The sequence below is a fragment of the Fukomys damarensis genome, unplaced genomic scaffold (genome assembly GCF_012274545.1).
Source record: "Fukomys damarensis isolate Sample0158 unplaced genomic scaffold, DMR_v1.0_HiC HiC_scaffold_15, whole genome shotgun sequence".
Taxonomy (NCBI): Eukaryota; Metazoa; Chordata; class Mammalia; order Rodentia; family Bathyergidae; genus Fukomys; species Fukomys damarensis.
This window is the reverse complement of record NW_022900927.1, coordinates 36,497,647-36,523,824: the sequence shown is the minus strand read 5'-3', so window position 1 is coordinate 36,523,824 and position 26,178 is coordinate 36,497,647. Positions and strand designations below refer to the sequence as shown.

Here is a 26,178-nt window from a genome sequence, read left to right as displayed (position 1 = left end):
GTTTTTTTTTTTTTTTTTTTTTTTTGCAGTGCAATAGTAATAAAGCCTGTAAATCCCCAGCACTGATACCACCATCCCTCACTCCACATCAGCCAGGATAAACTGACTGTAACACCCTTGCCTGGTCCTGAGATTGGTCTTGCTGTCCTTCCCCACACAAAGGGCCATTACATATGGACTGGCTTTAGTGGACAAGTTAAAACTTATGTGCCATTCCAGCCTTTTAAATATAAAAACCTCTTTTCAACACTGAAAATTTCCCAGAACCCAATTGTTAGTAAATACCGTAAGATGATCAAGAGTACAGGTCTTTAAGATAAGGAATTGAGGTTTAAATCTGGCTCCAGCCCCTTCTCACTATGTGACTTCGGGCCCGTTACTTAATCTCTCTACAAATCTATCCTAGCAATCGCATGGAAAATTGGAAAACTAATGTTCTCTATAACCCAGGATTGTAGTCAGAATTAAATTAAAATGAATGTCAAATGCCCAGCATAGGAAGTACTCAACATATTTAGTTCTCCTGCTGATTTAGTTCAAAGAGGAAGCTTGATGTACATGTGTCCAGCCACATATTTTACCAAGTATGCAGGCCTTCTCTCCTGGGAGTCACAAGGCCTTAGAGAATGAAACACAGCCCCAGCTATGGGGCTTCCAGGTACCAGACTGCAGCAGTACCCACCCTGGCTCATCAGCTTGTCTTTGCGATGACACAGAGCTATTATCTCAACTATTCTGGATGTAAACCCTGTGATCCTCACTCTCTATATCTGGACTGGTTAAAGTTGGAAAGGAAAACTCAAGTGTGAAGTCAGGTTTCTGGGTAGTTTGGGCCCCAGATTCCAAATAAGAATTTGCAAACACTCCTACACTCACACTACAATCATCTTTTCCCACATCAGAACAACAACTTTATGCATCAGTATTTGTGCGCATTACGTGTGTACGTATGTAATGCTCTCTCGCATGCTCAGCCATGCACAACGTGGATATTCCAATTTTCAGATTGGGCAAAGAAGCATCACATTTATTTTTCAGTGATGCCAAGTTTGACCAGTTTCAATAAGCTGCGTGGCAAAAGAATGTCCCTCTCCAAGAAATCCCTTTTATAGCCTGAAGACAGTTTGCAGCTCCTAATCCTCCAGCACTTGCTCTGTCATTACTAACAGTGCTAGCTTTGTGAAAGGGAAGGGAGAAAGAGAGGCATGAGCCATCTGAGCAAATGTATGGGAGCTCAGAAGCAATTCTTCCTAACTCTACAGCACTGCTGACCTACTAGATGACCTCAGAGAAACTGCAAGCCTCTTGAGGCTCTTCTCTGCTGCTGGGCAGTAATTCTAATGGCCTCCCAGCATCACTGAAAGTGGTAGTAAATATAAATGATTGCAATAAATAGAAAGCTGTTCTGAGAATGCTGATTAGTAGCTGTATACGAGCAATACAATAAATTCACTGAGCAAGGACATTCCAAAACTAAAGCCAAAAAATTATAATTAAATTTGTTTAAAGCACCAGCCTTGTCAAAAACTAAAAAGCAAAATATTTATATTTATATATAATATTCTAGCAACTGCTGCTAAAACCACTTACAGAAAAAAAATCTAATCTCTAGCTTGACAGCAATAAAGAACTAGACCTTGCTTTACCCATGAAAAAGAAGTAGAGCTGCTTTTTGCTTTTGAGTGGGATTAAAAATTTTAGACTAATAATTCATTGATTAGAAATTTTCCTTACTATCATGAGAACAAATTTCACTGTTGTTTCTCCAAAAGAACTGGGTTTTAAAAAGATCCATATAAATCCCTTTCTTAAAACTGGTCTCCATCTTCCTTGAAGTCTTGGGCCATGAGTTTTGTATTTTTTGAATAAAATCAATGAATGATCAGGAAAATATAGGTGAAAAAATGATAGATTTATATGGTTAGATCAACTCTAGGGTAGGGAGAAGCAAGGTGTGAAATGAAACAAACAAGTTAGACTGTGGGTAAATGACGATCAATTATACTATTTTCGACGTTTTCAGCATCAGTTTTCCAGATGATGTATCTCATGATTAACTGCTCTCTCAGTGATAAGAGGTATGAAAACAAAAGAGATCATTGTAGAATGTAGGAGAAAATATAGTCTTAGTAGTTACCAGATTTATGTTAGCTTTTTTAAGAGCTTCCATATTTATTTTGTTTCTGTCTACAAAGTTTTAAAAATCATTGTCAAAAAATGAGGGGAGTAGAAAAGTTATCCTCCAAAAACACCCCTTAGAAGCACATGACCCACTCTGAAAAGCAACATCTATGCCTCAGGAGAATTTAACCCCTTGCAACACAAATTTTAGAATGTGCACTATTCCAGGAGAGAATAGATACTTCTCATGTTCATCCAGGATGAAACATGGAAACTTCTGTTAAAGTTATAAAGTTTATACCAAAACCCTCAGCAACTTAGCTTGGTCCATCTGGGCAGCAGCAAGAATAGCATAAAATATTTTACTATAAAATATAACTGCATTCAAAACTCTAAGCATGTTTCCAAAGGAGTTATGACGATGCTTTTGGTAAAACTACCACATCAGGGACCATCACTTATTCATTCAAGTAAAAGTTTGAAGCTAATTCAGAAGAGACGTGAGAGGGCTCTGTGCAGGCAAGGGGCAGAGGGTGGTGCTACAGAAAGCATCTCCTGTTACATATTCTCTGCAAACAATCAGAAGATATTTCTCATAGAATGAGTTCCTGAATTGATAAAATGATCCAAAGGAGCAATCATGGGGATGTCGGAGTGTTGGAATTTGAGAATGGAAGAATGCTAATGACTAGAGGTGATGGACCAGAACCAGGAGATGCACCGTGGACAATGCCCTTCGGTGTACATATTTTGGCTGATTTCCATTCCTAGACAATTCTGTCTACAGCAATAGCAGCGGGAACAACAGATTCACCCCAGTGCTACTTATGCATGCCTCATTAACCAGGCCAGAAGACCCTGACGAAAGTTGGAGGCCATGAGGGAGATTTGTTGCTTTTGTTTCTGGTATAATGTATAAACCACCTGAGGAGAATGTAAATAGATGGAGCTCAACAGCCACATCATTTTCTGACTAACCCCCTTTCAGGGAAATCAAGAAGCACTCTACAGAGTGCGTGGTTTTATGGGGATGTGACATCATGCGATTACTGTGGGCTTTACTGAGATTAAACCCAAATGGATATTTGTTGAAAATTTAATTTAAAAAAATTTACCACATTACATCAGGTTTTTGTTATGTTGACCGTTGTTCTCTGTTCCAGCCCTGCTGAGGCTCAGCTAGTTTCCTGAATGGTCTGGGTTTTGACAGGAGTCCAGGGGCTACACACGGCCGTCCACCAATCTAGTCATCCAATTTCTTTGTTATTCACTCATTTTGTCCCTTAGGAACCACTTGGGCAGTATGGCCCTCATCAGAAAGACTTTCTCAAGCATGGCCTATCATGTACCACTTTTGTCACATTTTTCCTATTAGCTGGTTAGTTATTTATCTCTTGCATTAGATATCAGTTCCTGGGTAGCAAGGATCTGAGGATGAATAGCCTAGTGGTTAAGAGCTCAGGTCCTAGGGGATAGACTGCCCAGGTTTGGGACTCCAAGATTTATTAGCTGGATGCCCCTGTAAAAGTCCCTTAACATTTTATGCCTTAGTTTTCTCATCTGTGACAAGAATATCATTTATCTCATTGGGTTGATATCTCAAGCATCAAAAGTACTGAGGTCTACTTAAAAGTTTGTTAAGATTGCTTTGTTATTTTATTCTTATTCTTTTTCATTATAGTTTCCCTTTTCATCCCCTGTGTCTGGTACACTACATAGCACATTTTAAGTGCTCAAATTTTTGAGGAATGAACAAATGAATAAATGGAGTCATAAAGCAAGCAGCCTCAATAAAATTACAGTGAAATTGCATCTTTGAAGAATACAAACAATGAAAAAGTTCCAATAACAATATACTTACCAATTATATTATGTAAAGATAATCAGTGCTCACAACAAAAATCCTAGAACAGTTCATAATACTGACCATATTCTAACAAATCAAAAATGATTAAATTATTTTCAGTGCCATTTCCAGATTGATTCTCACATTGCATTCTAAATTCATCAAGAATTTTTCATTCCCCAGTGATGTACAGATAGCAGTTCCTAAATTGTCAGAACATTAAAATTATTAGAGGTCCCAAGACCTACCATTTCAGAATGTATGATTATTTTACTGTATTTTAAAGCAAAAAAAAATAGCATTCTTAAAGCATGATTGACATATACTAGATACCTCTTTCACAATATACTTATTTAGCTTGTTCTTTCAAATTTCATATGTTCAAAACTGACTTAATATGCATCAATTTTGAAGAAACTGAAACAACCTTATACTGCCCTTTCAGAAGTAGGTGCTGGGAGCTATGAAGGTGACAGAAATCAAGAGTAGCCACACCATCCTCAGAAGTAAATTTCAATCAGTAAGATCACTATGGGCTCCTTCCTTGCCCACTTTTCAGCACTAAATTTAGGCCAGCTGTTTGTTACCCAATATTGGAGCATACACTTGTCATTCCTGTTGATTTGTGCACATGCTGTTCATCCATTTGAGTCACATCACAAACCCAGAAAGGCATGACCCATTTTCAGAAGTGCAAAAAGTTAGGTCAGCACCCACATCTGAGGTGCCAAGCCCTCCGTATGAAATATGTATGGGGTATGTGTGAGAAGAAATGACCAGACAAACAAATCAATATTTTCCATGACCTTGAACTAGTTTGCTCAGGAAGGATATTTTCATTCACAGCTTCGTACCTTTAATTCTCCAATGGAGGAAAGTAGTCCTGCTCCATAGGCCCGCAGTTGCCCTTCTTGCTTACAAAGGCCAAACTCAATTGTGAAGAAATAGCACTGGAGAGGGGAGAAAAGAAGTGTACACACATTCAATGAACTGATCGATAGATTCTTATGGATAATAAAATGACACCCAAAATAAAATGTTACTCTGTGCGTAATTCCTTTAACATTATCAACTGAAACAGTCAAATCAAGAATATTTGTGGAAACCTATTCTCTTCTTTGGTAATCTTTCCTTAAGCTTAAGATATATGAAAAAAGGATTAAGTGCTAAAAAATTTTATGCTTCCTGGCTTCACAAATCCTATGGGTCAAATCATATTTTATTTAAAATAAAAAACAGATTTAGAAATAAATGAGTATATTACAATGATAAAACCATGAAAACATGCCCCTATACTTACCGAATTATGTTTCAGTGACATAAATAAGTTCATGCAAATGTGGAAAAATAGGCAGCTTTCAGTCTGGTTTTTATAATTTGCTTCCTCATTTGACAAACATTTGCTGAGTACTGACTAGGGGCCAGTGCTTGGTAAAGAACTGTGGTGAACAGCATCATGTGCCCCCAAATCTGTCAGGCCCCTAAATCTGTCATGCCCCTTAATGTTAACTTTTCTCCCAACTTCTGGTCCCTAGCAACACTTCTTTGACTTTCTCTCTACCACGTTGCCTTTTTCCAAATGTCAGATAAATAGAAGTAAGCAACGTGCAGTCTCCTGAGTCTGCCTCTGTGACTCAGCACAATGTACGGGAGATTTGTTGGTGCAGCCTGTACTCAAAGTTCCCTCCATGGTGTTGAGTATCTTGCTCTGCTGGTGTCGAATGTTGTGTTAAATTGGTGGGGAAGAGTGTCTGGTGAAACAGTCAGAAAAGGACGTAAAGAAATCCAAAGAGGAAGTGTTTGAGTAACTGAACAAGAGTCTTTGGGGCAGAATTTGTGTTCATTTTACTTACTAAGTATCGTACGTTGTTTGCTTTAAGAAGAAATGAATAGTGGTAACCAAAAAGACCAAGAAAGTAATTACACACCTACAAAATTGTCAAGACAACAATATGAGTAAATTTTAGCAAAACTGTAAATGTGTATCTATGCACTGCATGCATAAGTGTGTGTGGACTCACGTATGTACAGATCCACACTGGCCTGAATTTTATCAGCTTCAACTACTACAGCTTCCCCAGAATATTAAAATCTGCAATTGCTTCTGCTGGATTTAAGAAATCAGTATAGACAGACAGAGAAAGCTCTGCACAACCAACAAAACCCACAATGCCGTTGAAAAAGGCTGAAGTCACACTATTTTTGTTTGTAGAGAAAAGTGAGAAGTTGACAGAGCAATGGAAACTGTATCAAATTAACACTGTCCTGCATTAGTGATGATAGAGCACTGAAGGTGTCAAGAAAGAGAAGAATTTCAACACTCCTGAAAAGGGGCAGAAAATAATTATTATTTCTAGCACATGGCAGTTTGTTCTATTTTTATTTAGAGGTTAAGATGTCCCTTGCTTCCAAAGGGTTTTATTCATTTTTTCATGTGAGGATGATCCCTGAAGATGAGCGATGCTCTGCAGCACAGAGCTGGACCCAAAGGACTGGTCGTTTCCAGGTCAGGAAACTCAGCCTCCAGAGGCAAAATTTCCTTTCCTGATTCACCTCCTTTCCTGATGGGCTAAAATTACAGCCTATCAGTCAAACATCGGAGTCCAAGCCCCAACAGTACTCCTCCTACTCAGTGTCTTTCCTTTTGCAGTACACCCTTTTCCAACATGGCCTGCGATTTCTTTATGCGTGATATATACTGCACATTGCTTGTCTCCCACCCTGGGCTCCAGACATCATGGCCACAAGTGTCTCTTTCTGCTTTTACAACAAAGAGCCTCAGCTGCCATTGCTCCAGCACCAGGAGGATCTGCTTGGGCCCAGTCTGTGGGACAGGTAGCCGCGCCCTCCCCTGCCAGGCCACCACCATCACTCCAGTGCCAGGAAGGTAGCCGCACCCCCCAAACCCTCCAAAAACACCCCCCACACACACTCTCAGACCTCCTGATTGTGCCAGCCTTTGGACCCACTCTGCAGAGGCAGAGGTGGTCATAAAGGGTATTTTTCTGAGTTCCCAACTTTGATCATCTCTAAAGAAAGGGCGTGGGAAACCTGTAGTAGAACCGTGTGGAGTTCAACCATTCAGGAGGTCAGGGAACTTAATCTGGGCCTTGTAGACTGAGGTCAGTCTGCATTGTGGGGTTCTGCCATCAGCTAGCTGAGATCAGAGGTCTTGGTCCTGCACATTGCTGCACATGTTGTATATTATGACAGCAGAGATATAGTCTGAAAGAGGCCCTTCAAATACATTTCTTTCTTTCTTTTCCTCATTTCACTCTGTAAATTCTTTATTTTTTCTGTCCTCTTTCTCCAACTCAGTCTCTTTCTCCACCACATTATCCCTCATCTCCCGTTATATTTGTGCTCCTGCCCTAACTCAGATTTTTTTCTTTTATCATTTTCCTCTTTTCTTTATGTTCTTTTCATCTGTCATTCTACCTCACACAGGGGTCAGTGGTTTCAAGGGAAAGTGAGCCCCTATTACTGTTAAGGGGATATATTCTTATCCTTGTACTTCTACTCTGTCTATCCCCTATGAATTTAAAAGTTTCCTGAAGATTGTGTGGTCATTCTATGCCCTCTGGCTTCACTTGAAACTTTCTCCAATACTTTTACTTATCTACTCCTCTCATCCTAACTCTGTCAAAGCCCCTAACCTAAATGTAAATATACTAGGTTGAAAAGTTTGTGCACTGCAGACATGTTTTGGACTACTTCTTGATTTCAATTTAATTCAAATGGTTTAAGGGTGATAGACTAGTGACTACCACAGGTGGTCAGTTTCCAAGTTGTGCTTGATCATATTGTGTTGCTGATTGTATCAGTTGGGATAAAGGATTGTTGTTGATTTAATGAGCTGTTTTCTCTGATGTTATGAAGATGAGAATGTCTATGGGTCGTTAGAGACCCAGAAGCTAGGGCGCAACTATATCAGGAAGATTTGGGTGATAACCCAGAGATTAAACCAAGGACAGCCCAACCACAAAAATAAAAATGAGAAAACACTTAAGCAAGACACAAAGACCGACCTCCAGTTCACCAATGGCAAACAGTAGGGCAAATGAGGAAGAAAACGCTGACAGTAAACCACCAGGACACCCTGAACTCAAAGCACAGGAAGTAACAAAACGGATCAATGAGGCTCTAGAAAAATTCAAAACAGAAATAATTTCCCAGATAACCATAGAGATGGTGAGCAAAATGAAAGTCATGATTCAAGACTCTACAACAGAAACTGACAAAAAAATAGATGAGCTCAGGACCATGATAGAAGCCATGAAGGCCCAGCATAAGAAAGAAATGGAAACAATAAACGCCCAACATAGGAAAGAAATGGAATCCATAAAACAGATTCAAACAGATATCCAGGAGATTAAATACTCTATTGAAAGTGTACGCAACAGAATAAAAGAATGCAAAGATAGAAACTCAGATATAGAAGATAGGACTGCAGGCAGTGGCTATGAAAAGAGAGGTCTCTTAAAAAACACTAGGGGATCATGAGAAATCGATCCAACAACTCCTAGATGATGCAAAGAAGAATAATATAAGACTGATAGGAATCCATGAAGTAGCAGGAGAAAATACAAATGACTTTAAAAAGCTGTTCACAGAATTAATGACAGAAAACTTCCCAAACAGAGGGGAAGAATTTTACATTCAGATAACTGAGGCATATAGGACTCCAACTAGTTAAAATCAAAAAAAAATCTACACCTAGACATATAATAATCAAGATCCCAGAAACCCAACAGAAGAACAAAATACTACAAGCAGTAAGAGAAAAGAAACAAATCACATGCAAAGGAAAGGCCATCAGAATCACAGCAAAACCCTTAGGTCAAGGACAGCCTGTAGTGAGGTATTTCAAGTCCTAAAAGAAAACAACCTCCAACCTACACTGATATATCCTGCAAAACTCTCTTTCAAAATAGATGGGGAAATAAGATACTTCCATGACAAAGAACACCTGAGAAACTACATGAATACTAAACCAGCACTACAAGCAATTCTAAACAAGATCCTAGAAAAAGACAATGAAAGCAACAACACCATGAGGCCCAACAGAGCAAATCAAATAGGCAAGGCAAGAAACTAAAAGGAGAAGGTGAAAAAGTAAAAAGAGTCAACAAAAGGCCAATAACATGACAATAATAAGTCAGCACATATCAATTATAACCATCAATGTCAAAGGCCTCAACTCACCAATCAAGAGAAATAGACTGGCAGAATGAATTAAGAAGCAAAATCCAACAATATGTTGTATACAAGAAACACACCTAGTGCAAAAAGACGCCCACAGACCGAAAGTGAAAGGATGGAAAACAATTCTCCATTTGACAGGAGCCCAGAAAAGAGCAGTGGTAGCAATCTTATTCACAGACAAAGTAAATTTCAAACCAAAACTGTTTAAAAGAGACAAAGAAGGCCACTACATCCTTGTAAAGGGAACAATTCAAAGGAAGAGATGACAATCATAAACATATATGCACCAAATATTAACACCCCAACTATATAAAACAAATACTAACAAACATGAAAAACCAAATAAGCACTAATACAATTGTAGTGGGGTATCTAAATAGACCACTCTCACAAATAGACAGATCATCTAGGCAAAAAATCAACAATGAAATACTAGAACTGAACCAAGCTTTTGAAAGCATGGACTTAATAGACATCTATAGTGTTCCACCCCACAAAATCAGAATATACATTCTTTTCAGCTGCACATGGGTCATTCTCCAAGATAGATCACATACTAGCTCAAAGAACAGGTTTGAATAAATGGAAAAGAATTGAAGGTATTCCCTGTATATTATCAGATCATAGTGCAATCAAGCTGGAGATCAAAGCACAAGAAACCATAGGAATTTCACAAACACATGGAAATTGAACAACACTCTCCTGAACAATCAATGGATCACAGAGGAAATCAAAGAATAAATCAGACAGTTTTTACAAATAAATGAAAATGCCAATACAACATACAGGCATCTATGGGACACAACAAAAGCAGTTCTATGTGGAAAATTCATAGCACTGAATGCCCACACTAGGAAAACAGAGCGAGCTCAAATAAACAACCTAATAATGAATCTTAGACTCCTAGAAAAACAAGAGCAAGAAAAACCCAAAGCTCGAACAAGAGAGGAAATTATAAAAATAAGAGCAGAAATCAATGCAATGGAAACTAAGAAAACAATACAAAAAATAAATGAATCAAAGAGTTGGTTTTTTGAAAGAATAAATAAAATTGATAAACCCAAAACTAAGAAAACAATACAAAATATAAATGAATCAAAGAGTTGGTTTTTTGAAAGAATAAATAAAATTGATAAACCCTTAGCTAACCTTATCAAAAAAAGGAAAGAAAAGGCTCAGATCCATGCAATGAGGAATGAAAAAGGTGACGTCACAACAGATCCAACAGAAATCCAGAGGATAATCAATAACTACTTTGAGTACCCATACTCTAACAAAATGGAAAACACAGAATGGACAAATTTCTAGATACTTATGAATTACCAAAGTTGAACAAAGAAGATAAAAACATTTTAAACACCCCAATTACAACAATGAAATTAAAAATGTAATTAAAAATTTACCAACAAAGAAAAGCCCAGGTCCTGATGGATTCACAGCTGAATTTTACAAGCCATTTAGAGAAGAACTACTGCCATTACTCTTCAAACTTTTCAATGAAATTGAAAGGGAAGCAATGCTTCCAAACTCATTTCTGGAAGTATCACTTTGATTCCCATACCAGGGAAAGACGCAACTAAAGAAGAGAACTACAGGCAAATCTCCTTAATGAATATAGATGCAAAAATCCTTAATAAGATACTAGCAAACAGAATACAGAGGATCATCAAGAAGATCACACATCCTGACCAAGTCAGATTTATTCCAGGGATGCAAGGATGGTTCAACATAGGTAAGTCAATAAATGTAATACATTATATTAACAGAGTCAAAGACAAAAATCATATGATCCTCTGGATAGATGCAGAAAAAGCATTTGACAAAATTCAACACCCATTCATGATAAAAAAACTCTGCAAAAAAGTGGAACAGATGGTCTATATCTCAACTTAATAAAGGCTATCCATGAAAACACAACAGCTAACATCATATTAAATGGCCAAAAACTGAAAACCTTCATGTTAAAATCAGGAACAAGACAAGGATACCCACTATCACCACTCCTCTTCAATATAGTTCTGGAAACATTAGCCATAGCAATTCAACAAGAGAAAGAAATTAAAGCAATAAAAATCAGAAAGGAAGAAGTTAAACTGTCATTATTTGCTGACAATATGATACTCTACATTGAAGACCCAAAAAATTTCACCAAAAGACTTCTAGACTTAATTGACACTTTTAGCACAGCAGCTGGATACAAGCTCAACAGTCAAAAATTGATAGCCTTCTTGTACACAAATAACAGACTCACTGAGAGAGAAATTAGGGAAACAATTCCTTTCACAATAGCATCCAAAAAAAATGAAGTATCTAGGAATCAGTCTAACAAAAGAAGCAAAAGACCTCTACACTGAAAACTATAGCACTCTGAAAAAAGAGATCAAAGAGGATATAAGAAAATGGAAAGATATCCCCTGCTCCTGGGTAGAAAGAATCAACTTAGTGAAAATGGCCATACTACCAAAACTGCTATATAGATTCAATGCGATGCCAATTGAAATTCCAACACTATATTTCACAGAACTAGAAAAAAGAATCCAAAAATTCATTTGGAACCATAAGAGACTTAGAATAGCAAAATCCATCCTAGGCAACAGACACATGGCAGTGGGTATAACAATTCCCAATTTGAAACTATACCGCAGTCACTGTGATAAAAACAGCATGGTACTGGCAAAGAAAGAGACCTGAGGATCAGTGGAACAAATTGGAAGACACAAAAACAACTCCAGATGTAATCAGCTACCTCATCTTTGACAAAGGAGCTGACCATCCCCCCTGGAGGAAAGATAGTCTCTTTAATAAACGGTGTTGGAAAAACTGGATCTCAACCTGCCAAAGATTAAAACGAGACCCTTATCTCTCACCATGCACTAAATTAAACTCCAAGTGGATTAAAGATATAAATATTAAAATAGAAACACTAAACTTGATGGAAGATAAGTTAGGCAGAACTCTTGAAGACATTGGCATAGGAAAAGACTTTATGAGCATGGGAACTAGCACAAAGAATCAACAAGTGGGATCTCATCTTATTAAAAAGCTCCTTCCTTGCAAAAGAAACCATCAACAGAACTAAGTGACAACCTACAATGTTGGAAAAAATTTGTACTAGCTGCTCCTTAGGCAAAGGACTATTATCTAGAATATATAAAGAACTCAAAACAATCAACCTCCCCCCAAATACAAAGACCCGATTCAAAAATGGGCATCTGAAATGAACAGACTTTTCTCAAAGAAGTAAAAGCAGCAAATAAATATACGACAAAATGTTCCACATCACTGGTCATTCCAGAGATGCAGATGAAAACAACACTGAGATTCCACCTCACCCCACAAAGAATTGCTGCTATCAAGAAATCAATCAACAACAAATATTAGCGGGGCTGTGGGGAGAAAGGAACCCTTCTCCATTGTTGGTGGGATTGCAGACTGGTGCAACCACTATGGAAATCAATATGGAGAAACCTCAAAGAGCTGGGAGTAGAGGTTCCAATTGACCCAGCCATCCCTCTGTGGGGTATGTTTCCAAAAGAATTAAAAGAATCATACCACAGTGATATATGCACACCCATGTTTATAGTGGCACAGTTTGTAATAGCTAAAACTTGGAAACAGCCAATTTGCCCATCAGTTGGAAATGGAATAAAGAAGATGTGTTTTTTCTATGAAATGGAATATTACACAGCCATAAAGAATGAGAAATTAGATTCATTCATAGGAAAATGCATACATATTGAGGATATACTCCTAAGTGAAATAAATACGTCACACATGTAAAAATACCAAATAGTTTCTCTGGTGTGAATAAACTATAATAGCACATAAGATCCTAATGATATAATGGACAATGTGAAATGGGAAGAAAAGGGCTAAAGGTTTAGGGAAAGTGGGAAGGGTAGGGGAAAGCTAATAAGGGAAAATAAAAAATATGACAAAATGGAATTATAGTGTTTGTAAATGAGGAGGGGAGGAAGGGGAGAAAGGAGGGCAGGGACAAGGGGAAAAAATGAGAACCAAGTCCTGTCATGTAAGGATACAAGATCCCAATGATGAATGTAACTGTACTATATACCTAAAATGTGCCAACAAACTCAATAAAAGAAAAAAAATAAAAAAACAAAGAGCCTCAACCTCGGCACTATGGATGTGTCAAGCTACTCGGGTCTTTGTTGCAGGCAGCTGTCCTGTATGTCCTAAGATGTTTAGCAGCATCTCTGCTGCTACCCTCTAGGTGCTGGTAGCATCCCCTGCCTCCCTTTTTAACAATCAAATGGCTCTGGGCATTGGCCAATTGCCCAGGGAGCAATCCCATACCTGGTTGAGAACAACTGATTTCTAATATTATCTGAAACTTAATAAAAGTTCAATGTGTCCTTGGTAGATAACAAAAAGGGTGAATGAATAAGTCAGACCTGTATGTGTCTGCATGACTGGGAGAAAAAAAATGAACCAAAGGCCTGAATTCTAGTCTGAGCCCTGCTTCTTAGTGACTACATCTAGGCTGTAGTTTTCCTGCCTGTGACATTCAACCATTTAGTGATTCTCATCACTCCACGTATTCTACAAAGCCTTCTCCTTGTTGTTGTTGCTGTCGTTGTTGTCTGAGGCAGGGTCTTGTTTTGTAGTACAGACCATCTTTGAGCTCACTCTGTAGTCCAGACTAGCCTCAGACTCAAGGTGACCCTCCTGCCTCAGCCGCCGGAGTGCTGGGAACAACTATTTTATGCCAGACTCTCTTCTAGATGCTAAGGATATGCAATAAACAAAGGAAAACATCCCCTGATCCTACGAATGTACCTGCTCCAGAATGAAACAGGCAACAAGAAAAATCAGTGGACAGGATAATTTCAGGTGAAATGTGCTCTCTAGGTAATAAAACCATGTACTGTGTGGATTATTAGGCAGAAAACATGACAGTGTGGTCAGAGCAGAAAAGTTCTGTTTGAAGGGCTAATATTTAAGCTGCAATCTGCTGAAGAGCAAAATAAAAGATAGACAATAGTAAGTAAGAAGATAGATCTTTCTTATGGGAAGAGGAGTAAGAGATGAAGGAAGAAGAGAAAAGGGATGAAAAGGAATTAAGAGGTGTTATGTACATACATACCAATTCTCCACAAGGAATGTAAATATTATATACTGAAGTATGAACTAATAAAAATTTTAAAAGCATCTTTTCATTAAGTGAAAAAAATGCAGTTATGCAAAGATATAGGGAAACCAGTGTTTCCATCAGAGGAAATAGCAAGTACAAAGGCCCTGAGGCAGGAGGTAATTTGCATTTCTCCAGGCAACAGTAAGACACTAGGGAATTTGAAACAGGACAAAGGCATGTTCCCAATTAACTTTTAAGAGATCATAGTGGTGCTGTGAAGAATAGATTGTGGCCATGTATCGTGGTGCAAATCTGTAATGCTAGCAATTGGTAGGCTGTGAGGCAGAAGGAACAAGACTCTGTGGGGGGGGGGAGACCACCGGGAGGGAGGAAGGGAGAAGAGAAGAAAAGAGAGGGAAGAAACAGATGAAGGGAGGGAGGGAGAGAGGATTGGTGGAAAGAAAAGAGAGAAAGAGAAGGAGGGATTGTGGAGCAATAAACCAGGCAGCAAGGGTGGTAATGAGCAGGGACACAGCTGGGGTCAAGGCTGGCAGGTGCTGGGCAAAGGCAAACTCACAGAGGCCCAGGCAAAGAACACTGCTGAGATGAATGTGGGCTGAAAACTTAAAATGCAGCCCTTAAGTCTGTCCACCAAAGAAAAATGTGCACAAGCCAGGGCACAAGGAAGAAAACAAATCACACAATCATGGGAAAAAAGAGACTTGGAATCTCAGCCCTCCTCTTTTATCAAAAGGAAAACTGAAGTCCAAGATGATGAGGTGATCCACTGAGGCCCAGTTTCCATGATGACATTTAGGAGAGTAGCATTCAATGTTTTCATCAGCTCAACACCATTTGTCATATTTTAAGGTTTCTAGATATTAAATTAGTAGAGGCACAATTTTTCTTTACAACCAAATAATGGGGAAATTAAAATCTCAAACAAAGGAAAGCTAGACTCTTGCGGCATGATCTTAGCATGCTTTTGGCTGATTTCCCTAATCTATATTGCATTTGTAGCATATGATGTGACAACCGGGGAACCTTAACACTGAACACAGAACCGTTTATAAAAACAAATGTGCTGCATATTCAAAAGCATCCACAATACACATATGGAACCAAGTACAGGAGCGTTTAGGTCAGCTATGAAGAGCATTTTTAAATTTCCTTACGCTACATCAGTGCATACAAAATGCATGGTCATGGTTATGATCTAAATCAAAACAGGCTGAGGGAGCCTCTGAGAAAATCGGTGGGCCGTTTGCACCACCTTGGTGTAGATGTGGGCTCCTGGACTACTCTACAGAAGGAACTAAAAGGTTTCGCATCAGTTTGACCAAAGACTCAAAACTAAATCCACCATCCAGCGTGTCTTTAGTTAATGAGCTTCTAGAGTGAGGAGAGCCTCAGGGAAGAGCCTCGTCCCTACAGCTTCTTTCCCCGACTCAGAGCGCTCCCCTGGGCTCTCTGGCTCTTACCTCCTCTGGGAGGCCTTCCAGACTCTTGGCCCCTTCCCAGCTCCATCTGCCTGTTCCGTCTGCTTTTCACTTTGGCTTCGGAAAGAAAGAAAGGCCCGAGACGGCCGCGTCTGCAGGCCACTGTCCTCTGAGAACTAGATCTTTGGCTTTCAAGTAGGTTTCCATTTGCAGCTCCATGTGTGCGGGGGCATCAATGAGAGATGGTAAATTCTACCTGAAACTCAGCTGCCGGTAATATTTGAGTTACAGACCCTGGCAAAGACCCCAATTAGATCACTAATTGGGAGGAGGGAGTGAGGCCACATTTCTACTCTCTGGTTTGGAGTTCAACTCTATGACCTGCTCAAGACCACGCACAATTCAATGACAACTAATTGCTTCTTGAAATCTGAGAGAGCAGCACTTTTTTGCCCTCAGAGAACTCTCCAGATGTTGATCTATAATACATTCCCTAGGGATTTACCAAACAAATGCCCCACCTATTATTAAAAAATAAAAAGTGAAAAACATCCTGAGTCTTACTTATGGAAAACACCTGCAAAGGAGAATTGCCAGTTCTTGGTCACTAATGTCCTTTAATCAGAAACAAACAATAATACTAAGACTAACACCTCGCAAATTGAAGGGTATCTTTCATCAACACTAATGTTCATGAATTCCAAATTTTACATGCCACTAATAATATATAATTATTTATAAATATTCTATTTGAGTATAATTACACACAGTCATTAACTGAAAACCAAAACAGGAATGATAGATCAGACCTCTTTCACAGAAGAAAAGCAGAGTCATTTACATTTATACACTCATTAAGCAGAAAAAAGACTGAGCGACACCGAAATCCAAACAGGGCTGTGGAATATAGCTGGGGGGAGTGTGCGTGGGAAAGCGATAGGTCGCCCAATGCTGCCATCTTCAGATCACTACTGGTACTGCACCATTCTCGAAACATGAAATCAACCAAGACACGCAGTAACGTAGTCCCCATGTAGGGAGTCACAAAAATACTCCATGAGACATTCTTCTTGTGTTTGGTGTTGGGTACCGGAAGCTGTTGCATAGGTCACATACTCCAATTAAAGACTTGTCCTTATTTTCCAAGGAACTTGAAGAGATAGAAATGCATTCTTCCAGCCTCCCTGTGAAGGGTTCTTTTGCTTCTAACCTCTCAAATCCCCTGCATCCGTTAAAATAATCACATGATGAATAGCTAATACTGCACACCATCAGGCACTCCTGGCAACCCAATCTTCCCTAGCCCACTCCTAAATTCTGTCTTCCACCTCCTTCCACCACCACCTCCACTACTTCCTCGGGAAATCAAATAAAGGCTCCCTCCCTGCCTGTAGAGCAGGGGCCTCCAGGACAATGCTGACACAAGGCTAACAAGCATCTGTTCTATTAGACACCACGTCCAAACAAAAGGATGAATCCCTGAGGGGAAGAATACCACTCAAAGAGGACCTGACATCAGGGATCTGCAGCTCTGGTCAGCTCAGATAAACACACATGAAAGGGTCTGCTAATAAGGGAAAAGAAAAAAATCTGAGATAATGAAAAGATGGAAATAAAGTGTTTGTAGATGGGGAGGGGCGGGTAAAGGGAGGGGAAAGGGTCTGCTAAGATATTTCCAACTTATCTCCAGTAACCTTCATGTCAAAGTACACACTTGCAAGGTTGTGGAAAAGGTCCCCTCCCACTCACCCCTCTACCACCCACCCACCATCAGCTACAGCTTGAATTTTAGCTACATTAAAATTTCAGTTTTCAAGCAGCAAGTGTCTTTCTACCTTTAGCCAAGGAACCTCAATCTTGATTAAATTGCAAATAATAACAGGATTGCAACGTGAATAATGCTTGATAGCTAAGCAGGAAGCTTTAGAATAGAAATAAAAATAAACACTGAGAAGCAAAAATTAAAATAGAGCCTATGTTGCTTAAGCCACGGAGGTCTCGCTGACTAAAATGCCCCGCCCACACACCTGTCACTCACTCACAGGAAACTTCCAATCAGACATCGGCTTCTTTTGTTTCTTCAAGCATTTAAACTGCAAATATTCCCAAGAGCCACACATAAAGCCAAATCACACCAATGTGTCAGAGACTCGCCCAATGCTTTGATTTGCAGAACAAGGGTTCCTGGGGGGGAAGGGGTTCTGGGCCTGAACTTCAAGAGAGGGCCGAAAGGGAATGTTTGCTTCTTATTTGTCCCTGGGCTAATTCTATGTAAGAGTGTAGAAGTTAGAGAAACAGAGCTGGGCTACACGAGGGCTGGTCGCGTGTTCTTGTCCCCACCAACGCAGTCCACTACATCCTGGGGCCACAGCGGCTCTGCCACCACAGACCACTCATGCCATGCCTTGAACCCCCACCCCCACCTTGGCAAAAGGAAGTCAGTATTCGATCGTTCACAGATTTGGGGGCAGTCTCTGTGCAGATTCCAGTATCGCTGGCCAAATGCCTTCTTTATGAAATGAGAGTTACGTGTGGCTTTCAACTCTCATACTTTCTCCTTGAGCCTCTAAATGAAAAATCACCATAGTGCTCTATACTCAACAAATCACATTTAAAATTGTGTATTTTTGGAACAGAGGATATAGCTCAGCGGCAGAGCAATTACAACCTTCCCTGTCTGTACCCTATAGTGGAGCCCAAATGCCTTCCGATGGCAGGAAAGACCCTTTATAATCCAGACTTTGGAGAAGACATGGTATCAGCCCTCCTTCCTCCCTACTGCCCTCCCCACAGGGGAATGGTGGCAACTGCACAGACTAATCCTGCTTTCTTCTGTCTGGGACTTTACGCCTATGTTCTTTCTGCCTGTGATGCTGTCATCACCTGGCCCATTTGTCTAATTCTTGCCAGTCTCCCAGGTTAGGTACTCCTCTTACATCCCCAATATAGCACTTGAGGATTCAAACTGAAATCTCCAGTCTTCTATCCTGTCCCCGGCACCAGACACTGAGCTTCCTGAAATCAGAAACAGGGTCTGACTTGTTTTGTTGCTGTTAATGTTGTTTTTTAATGTCTGGTCTCTTATCACTTTGCCTGACATGTAGCAGGAACTTAGCAAATATAGAATGAAGGAAGGGAGTAAAGGAATGAAAGAAGAAAGAGGAAGAGGTAGAAAAGAAGAGAGGAGAAAAGAGAAGAAGGCAGAGGGGGAGAGAAAGGAAAGGAAGCAGGGGCAAAGCTAGAAGAGTTTCCTAGTTGGCCATGCCAATAGAGTCAATGCCAACCTGTATCAGTAATCACTACTCTCACCCAATTTTTCTAATATTAGATTTTGAAAAGACTACTCTTCTAACAGAAGCCAACATATGGGTTTTCACTTACAGGTTCACAAATGGATCTGTTCTTTGACCTCACTGTATGCACCAATGGCCCTCCACACCAGTAAAGAGAGAGGATATGGCTTCTCTACCCCAGCCAAATGTTGCAGGCCTTCAGGAGCATGGTTGAAGGCTGATTGGCAGCTGTGTCCTAGAGAAGCTGTGTCCTAATCACAGCAGCCTTATGATTAAGTGGCTTCTGGCCTCCTCATTACGAGTAGTCACTCTGAAAACTCATTGATTCTGACATCTGGATCCTCATCCAAAATTGTCAGGGGGGAAGTTTTGTAGTATGCTGTTTCTGACGGCTGTACCCAATGACAGCCTGGCCAGGCAAGATGCTAAATATGCTTGGTCAGGATCTCCAGGAGTTGGTGATGTGACAGTTTCAAGCATCAAAGTGCCTCACAGCTGGGCTGTTTGGAATTATTAACAGCTATGAGGAATCTCAACCGACACCACCACCCACACCTTCATTTAGCAGACGATGACACATGAGATCAGACAGATGCCATTTTTCTCCTCGAGATGAATCTGTAAGATGTCCATCTATCCAATTATATTTTTCACCAAGTTCCACACCTCTTTAAAAAGGCATTATGAATACCAATAGGCTTCTCTTTATGCCTTCTGGACCTGCAGGTATTTTGAGTTTCTCAGATCAAAAGCTCATTGTATATTCAGCAGTATTACTCCTTGGACTCCAGATGCAGAGCGAGAGCCTCACTGCAACATCTCCATAACAAAGGGATTCAGCGCGTGGCTCTTCTTTACAGCAATCCCATCTTTTTTCAAACAACCCTTTGCTGAACTTATTATACAACCAGGCTAAACTTCACTGTGAACACATATGCATGCATACGGCACATACAATGAACTCACATGTGCACACACACACACATTTTCATACCAGTGTGTGGATCAGCATTCCATTTATATATGTGCTTAATCTATTCTGCACAGAAGACCTGCTAAAGCAAGTGCTATAGGTTTGGAAATGTCCAAAAATGAAGGTTTTAACCTAAGCAGTTCTGGAATCCTTAAAAGAGAAGAAAACTGATGAGCACATTCTCAGTCATTCATCGTTGGGCTTGCCTTGAAATGTTCTGCATCAAATCATGCATTCTCCCCAGGTGTGGTGATTTCAAAGGTCAGTTCTCTAAAGCTAATATGAAAAATGAGGGTTTTACTGACTTCCAAGTGAGCTGTGGGTGTCACCATTGCCTCTAGAGGGTCATCTTCTTTTTATCCTTACACTACTAAAAGCAACACCCCCTTCAACATTAGGGCTAAAGACCTAGAACTTTCTCATCTATTTCTTTCCAGGATAGTCCGGGAATTCTAAAAGATGATTATATATCTGAGAACTGATGAGAAAGGTATGTTTAGCTGGGAGAGCCATTCTTTCCACTTCATTGCCCTGAGCAGTCTTCTATTTTAATTTATTAATGGAGCCATGTTTCTTTCCTAGTCACTAACCATCACCACTACTATCATCATCTCTCACACTCAGAGTCGACACCAACCATCTATATGTGTAAATGGGGCTGAAAAGATACAAGTGTAAATTGGGGTCCTTGTCACAATGAAGGTCTGCGGGTAATTGAAACTCCATGGCATTTAAACTCAGTTAAGCTTCTCTATCTCTAACAATAATCACTGCTGGGTATGGAAACCTACATTGCACCACAACCATGTTAAGCACTTTACATCATACAGCAACCCTGGGAGGCTTGCAGTGGGAAGGGAATAAAATATGGGAGTTTGAGCACCTTGACTTCAAGCAATAGATCAAATGCAAGAACAGACTCTGCCATTTATTCTACCTTGGGCAAGTTATTTAACCAGTCTGAGTTGTAGATTCTTTGCCTATAAAATGAAGAATATAAAATAACTAACTACCATTTATCAGATTCCTATTATGTGCCAGTACTAAATCCTTCATTTTACAGTTGAGGAGACTGAGACTTGGGTTGAGTAAGTTCTGCAAGTTTAGGGACAACACAGCTGGACTGGAAGCAGGTGTGCCCAGCTCCTTAACAGCAGGTTGTCTACACTGTACTACACTGTTTTCTTCGTGTTTCCAGAGTGACTGAACATGAAAGAACATTAAGCTGAGGTTCTTCTTGACACTTGCGTAGAATGTGCCAGGACAGGTGAGGATCATCCAGCTTGCCTGCAGTCATCTTCGTGGCTACCCTGGACTAGATGCCCTCATGTCCTGTGTGGCCCCTGGATCAGCAGAATAACACAGTACAGTCAGGATCAGTGAGAAGCACACACCACAAACCAGTCATAATAAAAGCTGGGTCTTCTGAGTCTTCCTGGGAGAAAACAGCTCTGCAATAAGCACAGTTCAAGAGAGCTGAGACTACAATAAATGAGGCTATGTTAGAAATATAATGCACTATTTTTATATTAAAAAGCCATATTACAAAGCACAAAACTAAGTACTGTATAGCATTACTCTAAACTACAGCAATATGTGCTCATATTTGATTTAGTTGTATTTTTTGACAGGCAGAAAATTGATTCTAGATAGTGAGATTTGTGAGACAGTAAAGAATGGCATGACTTGAAATATTTCTGATGCCTCGTGATAAGCTATTTTGCCAAATGTGCTCTCTGGTTCTGGCTACCAAAAGAGCTGATGTGTTTGCTCCTGCCTAGAATGATGATCTCACTATTCTCCTTCCCTTCCTCTAACCAGAAATACCCCAGTACAGAAAGGAAGATAGGTGATTGAGATGAAGTTCCACTTCCCAAGTGAGGATAATAAAACCCATCTGTTAGTGCTTATTTCTAGATGTCTCCCCAGAGCCTCATGCACTCATAGGTGGGGGTTTGGGGAGGGGTTGGATCATAGGTATGTGATATTGGGCTATGGGTACATGATAATTGGATTAGTCTACTGACTGGTTTAACATGGTTCTGGGTGTGAGTAATGGTTAGGCCCACCGTGGGTGTAGGTAGCACCAACCAATAGGATTGTAGCCTGAATGGAATAAAAAGGGAAAGGAAAGCTAGCTGCTTTTCACCTGTCCTGCCATGGACTGTTTCTCCTCTGCCATGTCCCTCTGCCATGCCACCCTGCTTTAAAGCCAGTCTACGAAAAACCTCTACAAACTGTGAGCTAAAAGAAACTTTCCCTCCTTTAACTTGTGGGTGTTGAATATTTTGTCCCAGCAATGTGAAAATAACCAAGACATCATCTAAAGGCACAACAACAATTCAGCTAGAGCAAATTGTCCCCTTGTGTGGAAACAGTGACTACCAGGAAGGCTAGTCTTATTAAGAGAAGCTTGGAATCAGGAACATTTATAATAATGTTATCCCCTGATGTGCAAATGTAAAATAGATAGATAGGTAGACATATATATCACACATACACACACACACACACACACACACACACACACACACACACACATATATATAAAATCAGTGTCATCTAGTCTGCCAGAACACCTTTGCAACAAATCAGAATCTAATGCCTCATCTTGTATTTTACTTGTTAAACTGAGCATAATTTTTGGATAATATCTTAACATTACTTTTCATATTTAAAAAAACATTTATTTTTTGCTTGCAAAAAAAAAATCCAGTGCTCCTTTTCTCACCCATTATAGACTCAACTTTTTATCCTAGAGGAATTAACTAGATTTGAAAAAGGAAAAGGTAAACAGTCCCCCCAAAAATGTGAGCACTAAACATTTAACTGTTCCTAACTGAAACTAGGTATTATCTTAAGGCACTTCACTTTTTTATTACAGAGGATGTTTAAACCTTGCTAGTTGGACCCCAAGAAAGGACCTATGCATCCAAACATGGAGAAGCATCCAAAATGCATCCAAACTAGAGCAAATAACCTTTTTTTTAAATTCTTGCAATGGTTTCCTTGCATTCTTTTTATGTTAATACAGCTATTTTATAGCCAAACTGCACACACCTGGCTTGAGTTATCAGAAGCTTGAGCTCATAAGGAGGAGCAGCCAAGATTTGCACCCCCAAATTTATTGCTTTGTTAAGTTATTAAGGGAGGACTGCATGTATCAATGAACAGCATCACTCCTAATCTGCTTGAGAAGTTTAGTCAGGAATTCATATTTCACAGGCTCTCCCTGGCACAAACAATATTTTCCCATTTATTTTCCCAACCTGTTTCCTGCCCCTGGCCTTTCTCTATGTTCACTCAGGGAAGGTGTGCTATCAAGTCAGGGGAAAGCCTCCTCCATCTCCAGGAGCAGCTTGATAACTTTTAGAGCAGGGCTCACTTTTATTATTTATAGATAAAACATTTTACATTGCAAAGTAGCTTGCCATCTCCATCTAAAACTGTTTTGTAGAATAAACTGCGTCGTCTGCATTTCAGAAGGGAAAACCTGAGATGTTCAGAGAGAATTACCCAAGGTCACCTGCAAAAGTAGAAATTCTCTCCAGGGGCCTTTCCTGTGCACAAGTGCTTACTGATAGGCTACTTGTAAGGCTAAGAGCACAATCGTGTGAAATGTGCTAGTTGGCATCTTTTTTAACACTAAGCACCACGCTATACACCTTCACACTGTGCTATCTCATTGAGTTTCACAACCATATGAGATTACACAGTATAATTAGTCTCATTTTAAATCGGGGCACAGAGAGGTTAAGTAACATATCCAAAGTTGTGGATAAAGATTCCTTTTGACCAAACTCTAGTTAATTTTCTCTGAGCTCTTTTTCTTCTGTGCTCATCATTTTCATCTCTGCATTGCCCATTATTAGCAAGAATCCTAAGTCAGCCAGAACTGCCCATCCTCAATAGGTGATCGATCACCTTTAATATCTGACCAGGCTCCTCATCTCCCACCATCCCCAAAGTGATGTTTATAATCCTGACCTGTCTTCAGCAAGAGTCCTCTTAGTTAGCCAGTATCCCTCCTTATCCTTGTGCTTTCTTCAATAATTTGCCATGCTTTAACCACCACAAGTTCCCTTTTTTTGTTATTACATTGGGAGTTGAGCCCATCTCTCCCCATTATTGTAAAACTCCATTGCAGTGGTCCTTCTATCTATCATGATGATCCTAAGTCATTTGCCTTCCTATTTTTTAGCAAGTGTCATGAATAATTTTTTACTTTGAAATCATATAGCTACTAAGTAACTGAGCCTGGATATGAACCTAAGTAATTTGACTCTAAAGTTGCACTCTCAGTAACAACACTGCACTGCCTCATTTGCAGGTCCCTAAAATGTACAGGCTCGGGAAAACTACATGGTGTCATATGCAATAAGGTCCACTCCATTTTATTGATTCCAGTTTCCCTCTTACTCCTACCAGTATCCAGGAGCAACTACAATGAGGGCCTTTAGAATAATTTTGCATTTGGTGAATGTTTGTGATCTTACTCAAAAAAAGAACAGTAGGAAAGGTGAATGTTGTAAGACTAGACAAAGTAGCGTTCAATGATAGGGAAAAGAAGAAAGCAAGATGTGAAGATAAAGAAAATATGAATGTGGGCCGGGGTTTTGGCTCAGTGGTTCCGCTGCCTGCCTGGCAAGCACAAGGGCTGGAGTTAGATCCCCAGTACCATTAAAAAAAAAAAAAAAATGAATGTAAACCAATTCTTTTTCATGAAAAATGTGGTATGTGCTAATTTTTTTCTAAAAAAAAAGGAAAAGAAACAAAACTCATTAGCTACATGTGACATTCACTAAAACACTCTACAACTTAGCTGAGTGAAAAGCCATAAACCTTGTATTTCTAGAGTATTTCCAATTTATTCTTTCTTCTGTGGATATAAAAGATAGTCTCTCCTGACAGCACAAGTGTTTGATAAATGGATGAACACCTTGTTGTTGCTTATTCCAAAGCCAGGAGTCCTTTTTACTAAGTTCTTATTTGATGTGGCAAAATGACTTTTTGGAAAAGATAGAAGACTATATGCCAAAATGTTAAAAGTGGTCATTGTTGCTGTACTATTACAAATGGCCTTTATTTTCTTTTCTTTCCTTATCCATTTTTTAAAATTTTCTATAATGAATATATGTCACTTTTGCAATAAGGAGAAACCGTCATCTTGGTAGAGACTTTTCAATAGAGGAGTCCCTAAGTCACCCTGTAGCAGCCTCCTCTCCATTGCTGAATGATTTTTACAGACATTACAAAGGACAGAGTTTCAGACCCTGGAAAAAAATGAGCCCCTACCCCAGGTGATTTATGCCTCCCTACCCTAGCATCATTTATTTTTCATACCTAGTCTAGATTTAAGCTCTCAAATGATAGCATTTATGTTTTTTTTGAAGACCTGTCCCCAGTTTCAAATCAACATACCAGAAATACTCCAAAAGTGTCCATCCTTAGACTGACAAGCACATAAAACTCTAAGCAAATTACAGTATATATTTCCAAGAAGAGAGTGAAGAGAGTTTTAATCACTGTGTGTTCAATCTCACATCGTGTTTCTTATTGTGCTACCATTCATTGCGGTGGCTCATGATGTACAGTAACACATTTTACATCTATTGAATGTGTTCTGGCTTCTTATATCACAGTTCTGAAGAATAGCTTTGAAAATCCTTTTGACTCTTTCATTTGAAAACTACATTTATGGAATGGGGTAATTAAATTCCTATCATGTGACATAACATTATTTCTGCTATTCTAGTTGATTTGAAAAAAATCCAACCATCTTCTTGCTGCTTTTGCTAGAAATGGAATTACACGGCAGATTTTTGTTGATACAAGTTAAGATTTTTAGAGCCTTCCCCATTGTAGTTAAGCCAGAAAACTTTCTTTTATACATTTTGATGGAAGTTAAAATGACTGCAGAAATCTTCTGTGTTTAATGAATGCATCTAAGCTGCATTGAAAAGAAAAAGTAAGAAGGTTTCATTGCCAGGACTTTTAAACCATATGATGATCTAGAGAATTAAGGCTTAACATAACTTAAATTCTTTTTCAATGACATAGCTCCTTTGGGGTAGTTAGAATTTCTTAGGTAAGGGTGAGGTCAAATAGTACCACATATGGGTGTGACACAGACTGTGCCATCATACCATGGAAATGTGTGTTATCTTATTCACTCGTGGCTGAGCAGTGGGTAATAGAAGATTTCC

At 39.5% G+C, this 26,178-nt stretch overlaps 1 protein-coding gene across 1 annotated transcript in view; it reads right to left on the bottom strand.

The window, feature by feature from the left end:
- Tph2 (tryptophan hydroxylase 2) overlaps window positions 1-26,178 on the bottom strand; it is a 97,371-nt gene that overhangs the window by 4,821 nt on the left and 66,372 nt on the right. The window contains exon 9 of the mRNA XM_010617503.2: window positions 4,822-4,917. Coding sequence (XP_010615805.1) covers window positions 4,822-4,917 — 96 coding nt within the window. The remainder of the gene's footprint in view (window positions 1-4,821; window positions 4,918-26,178) is intronic.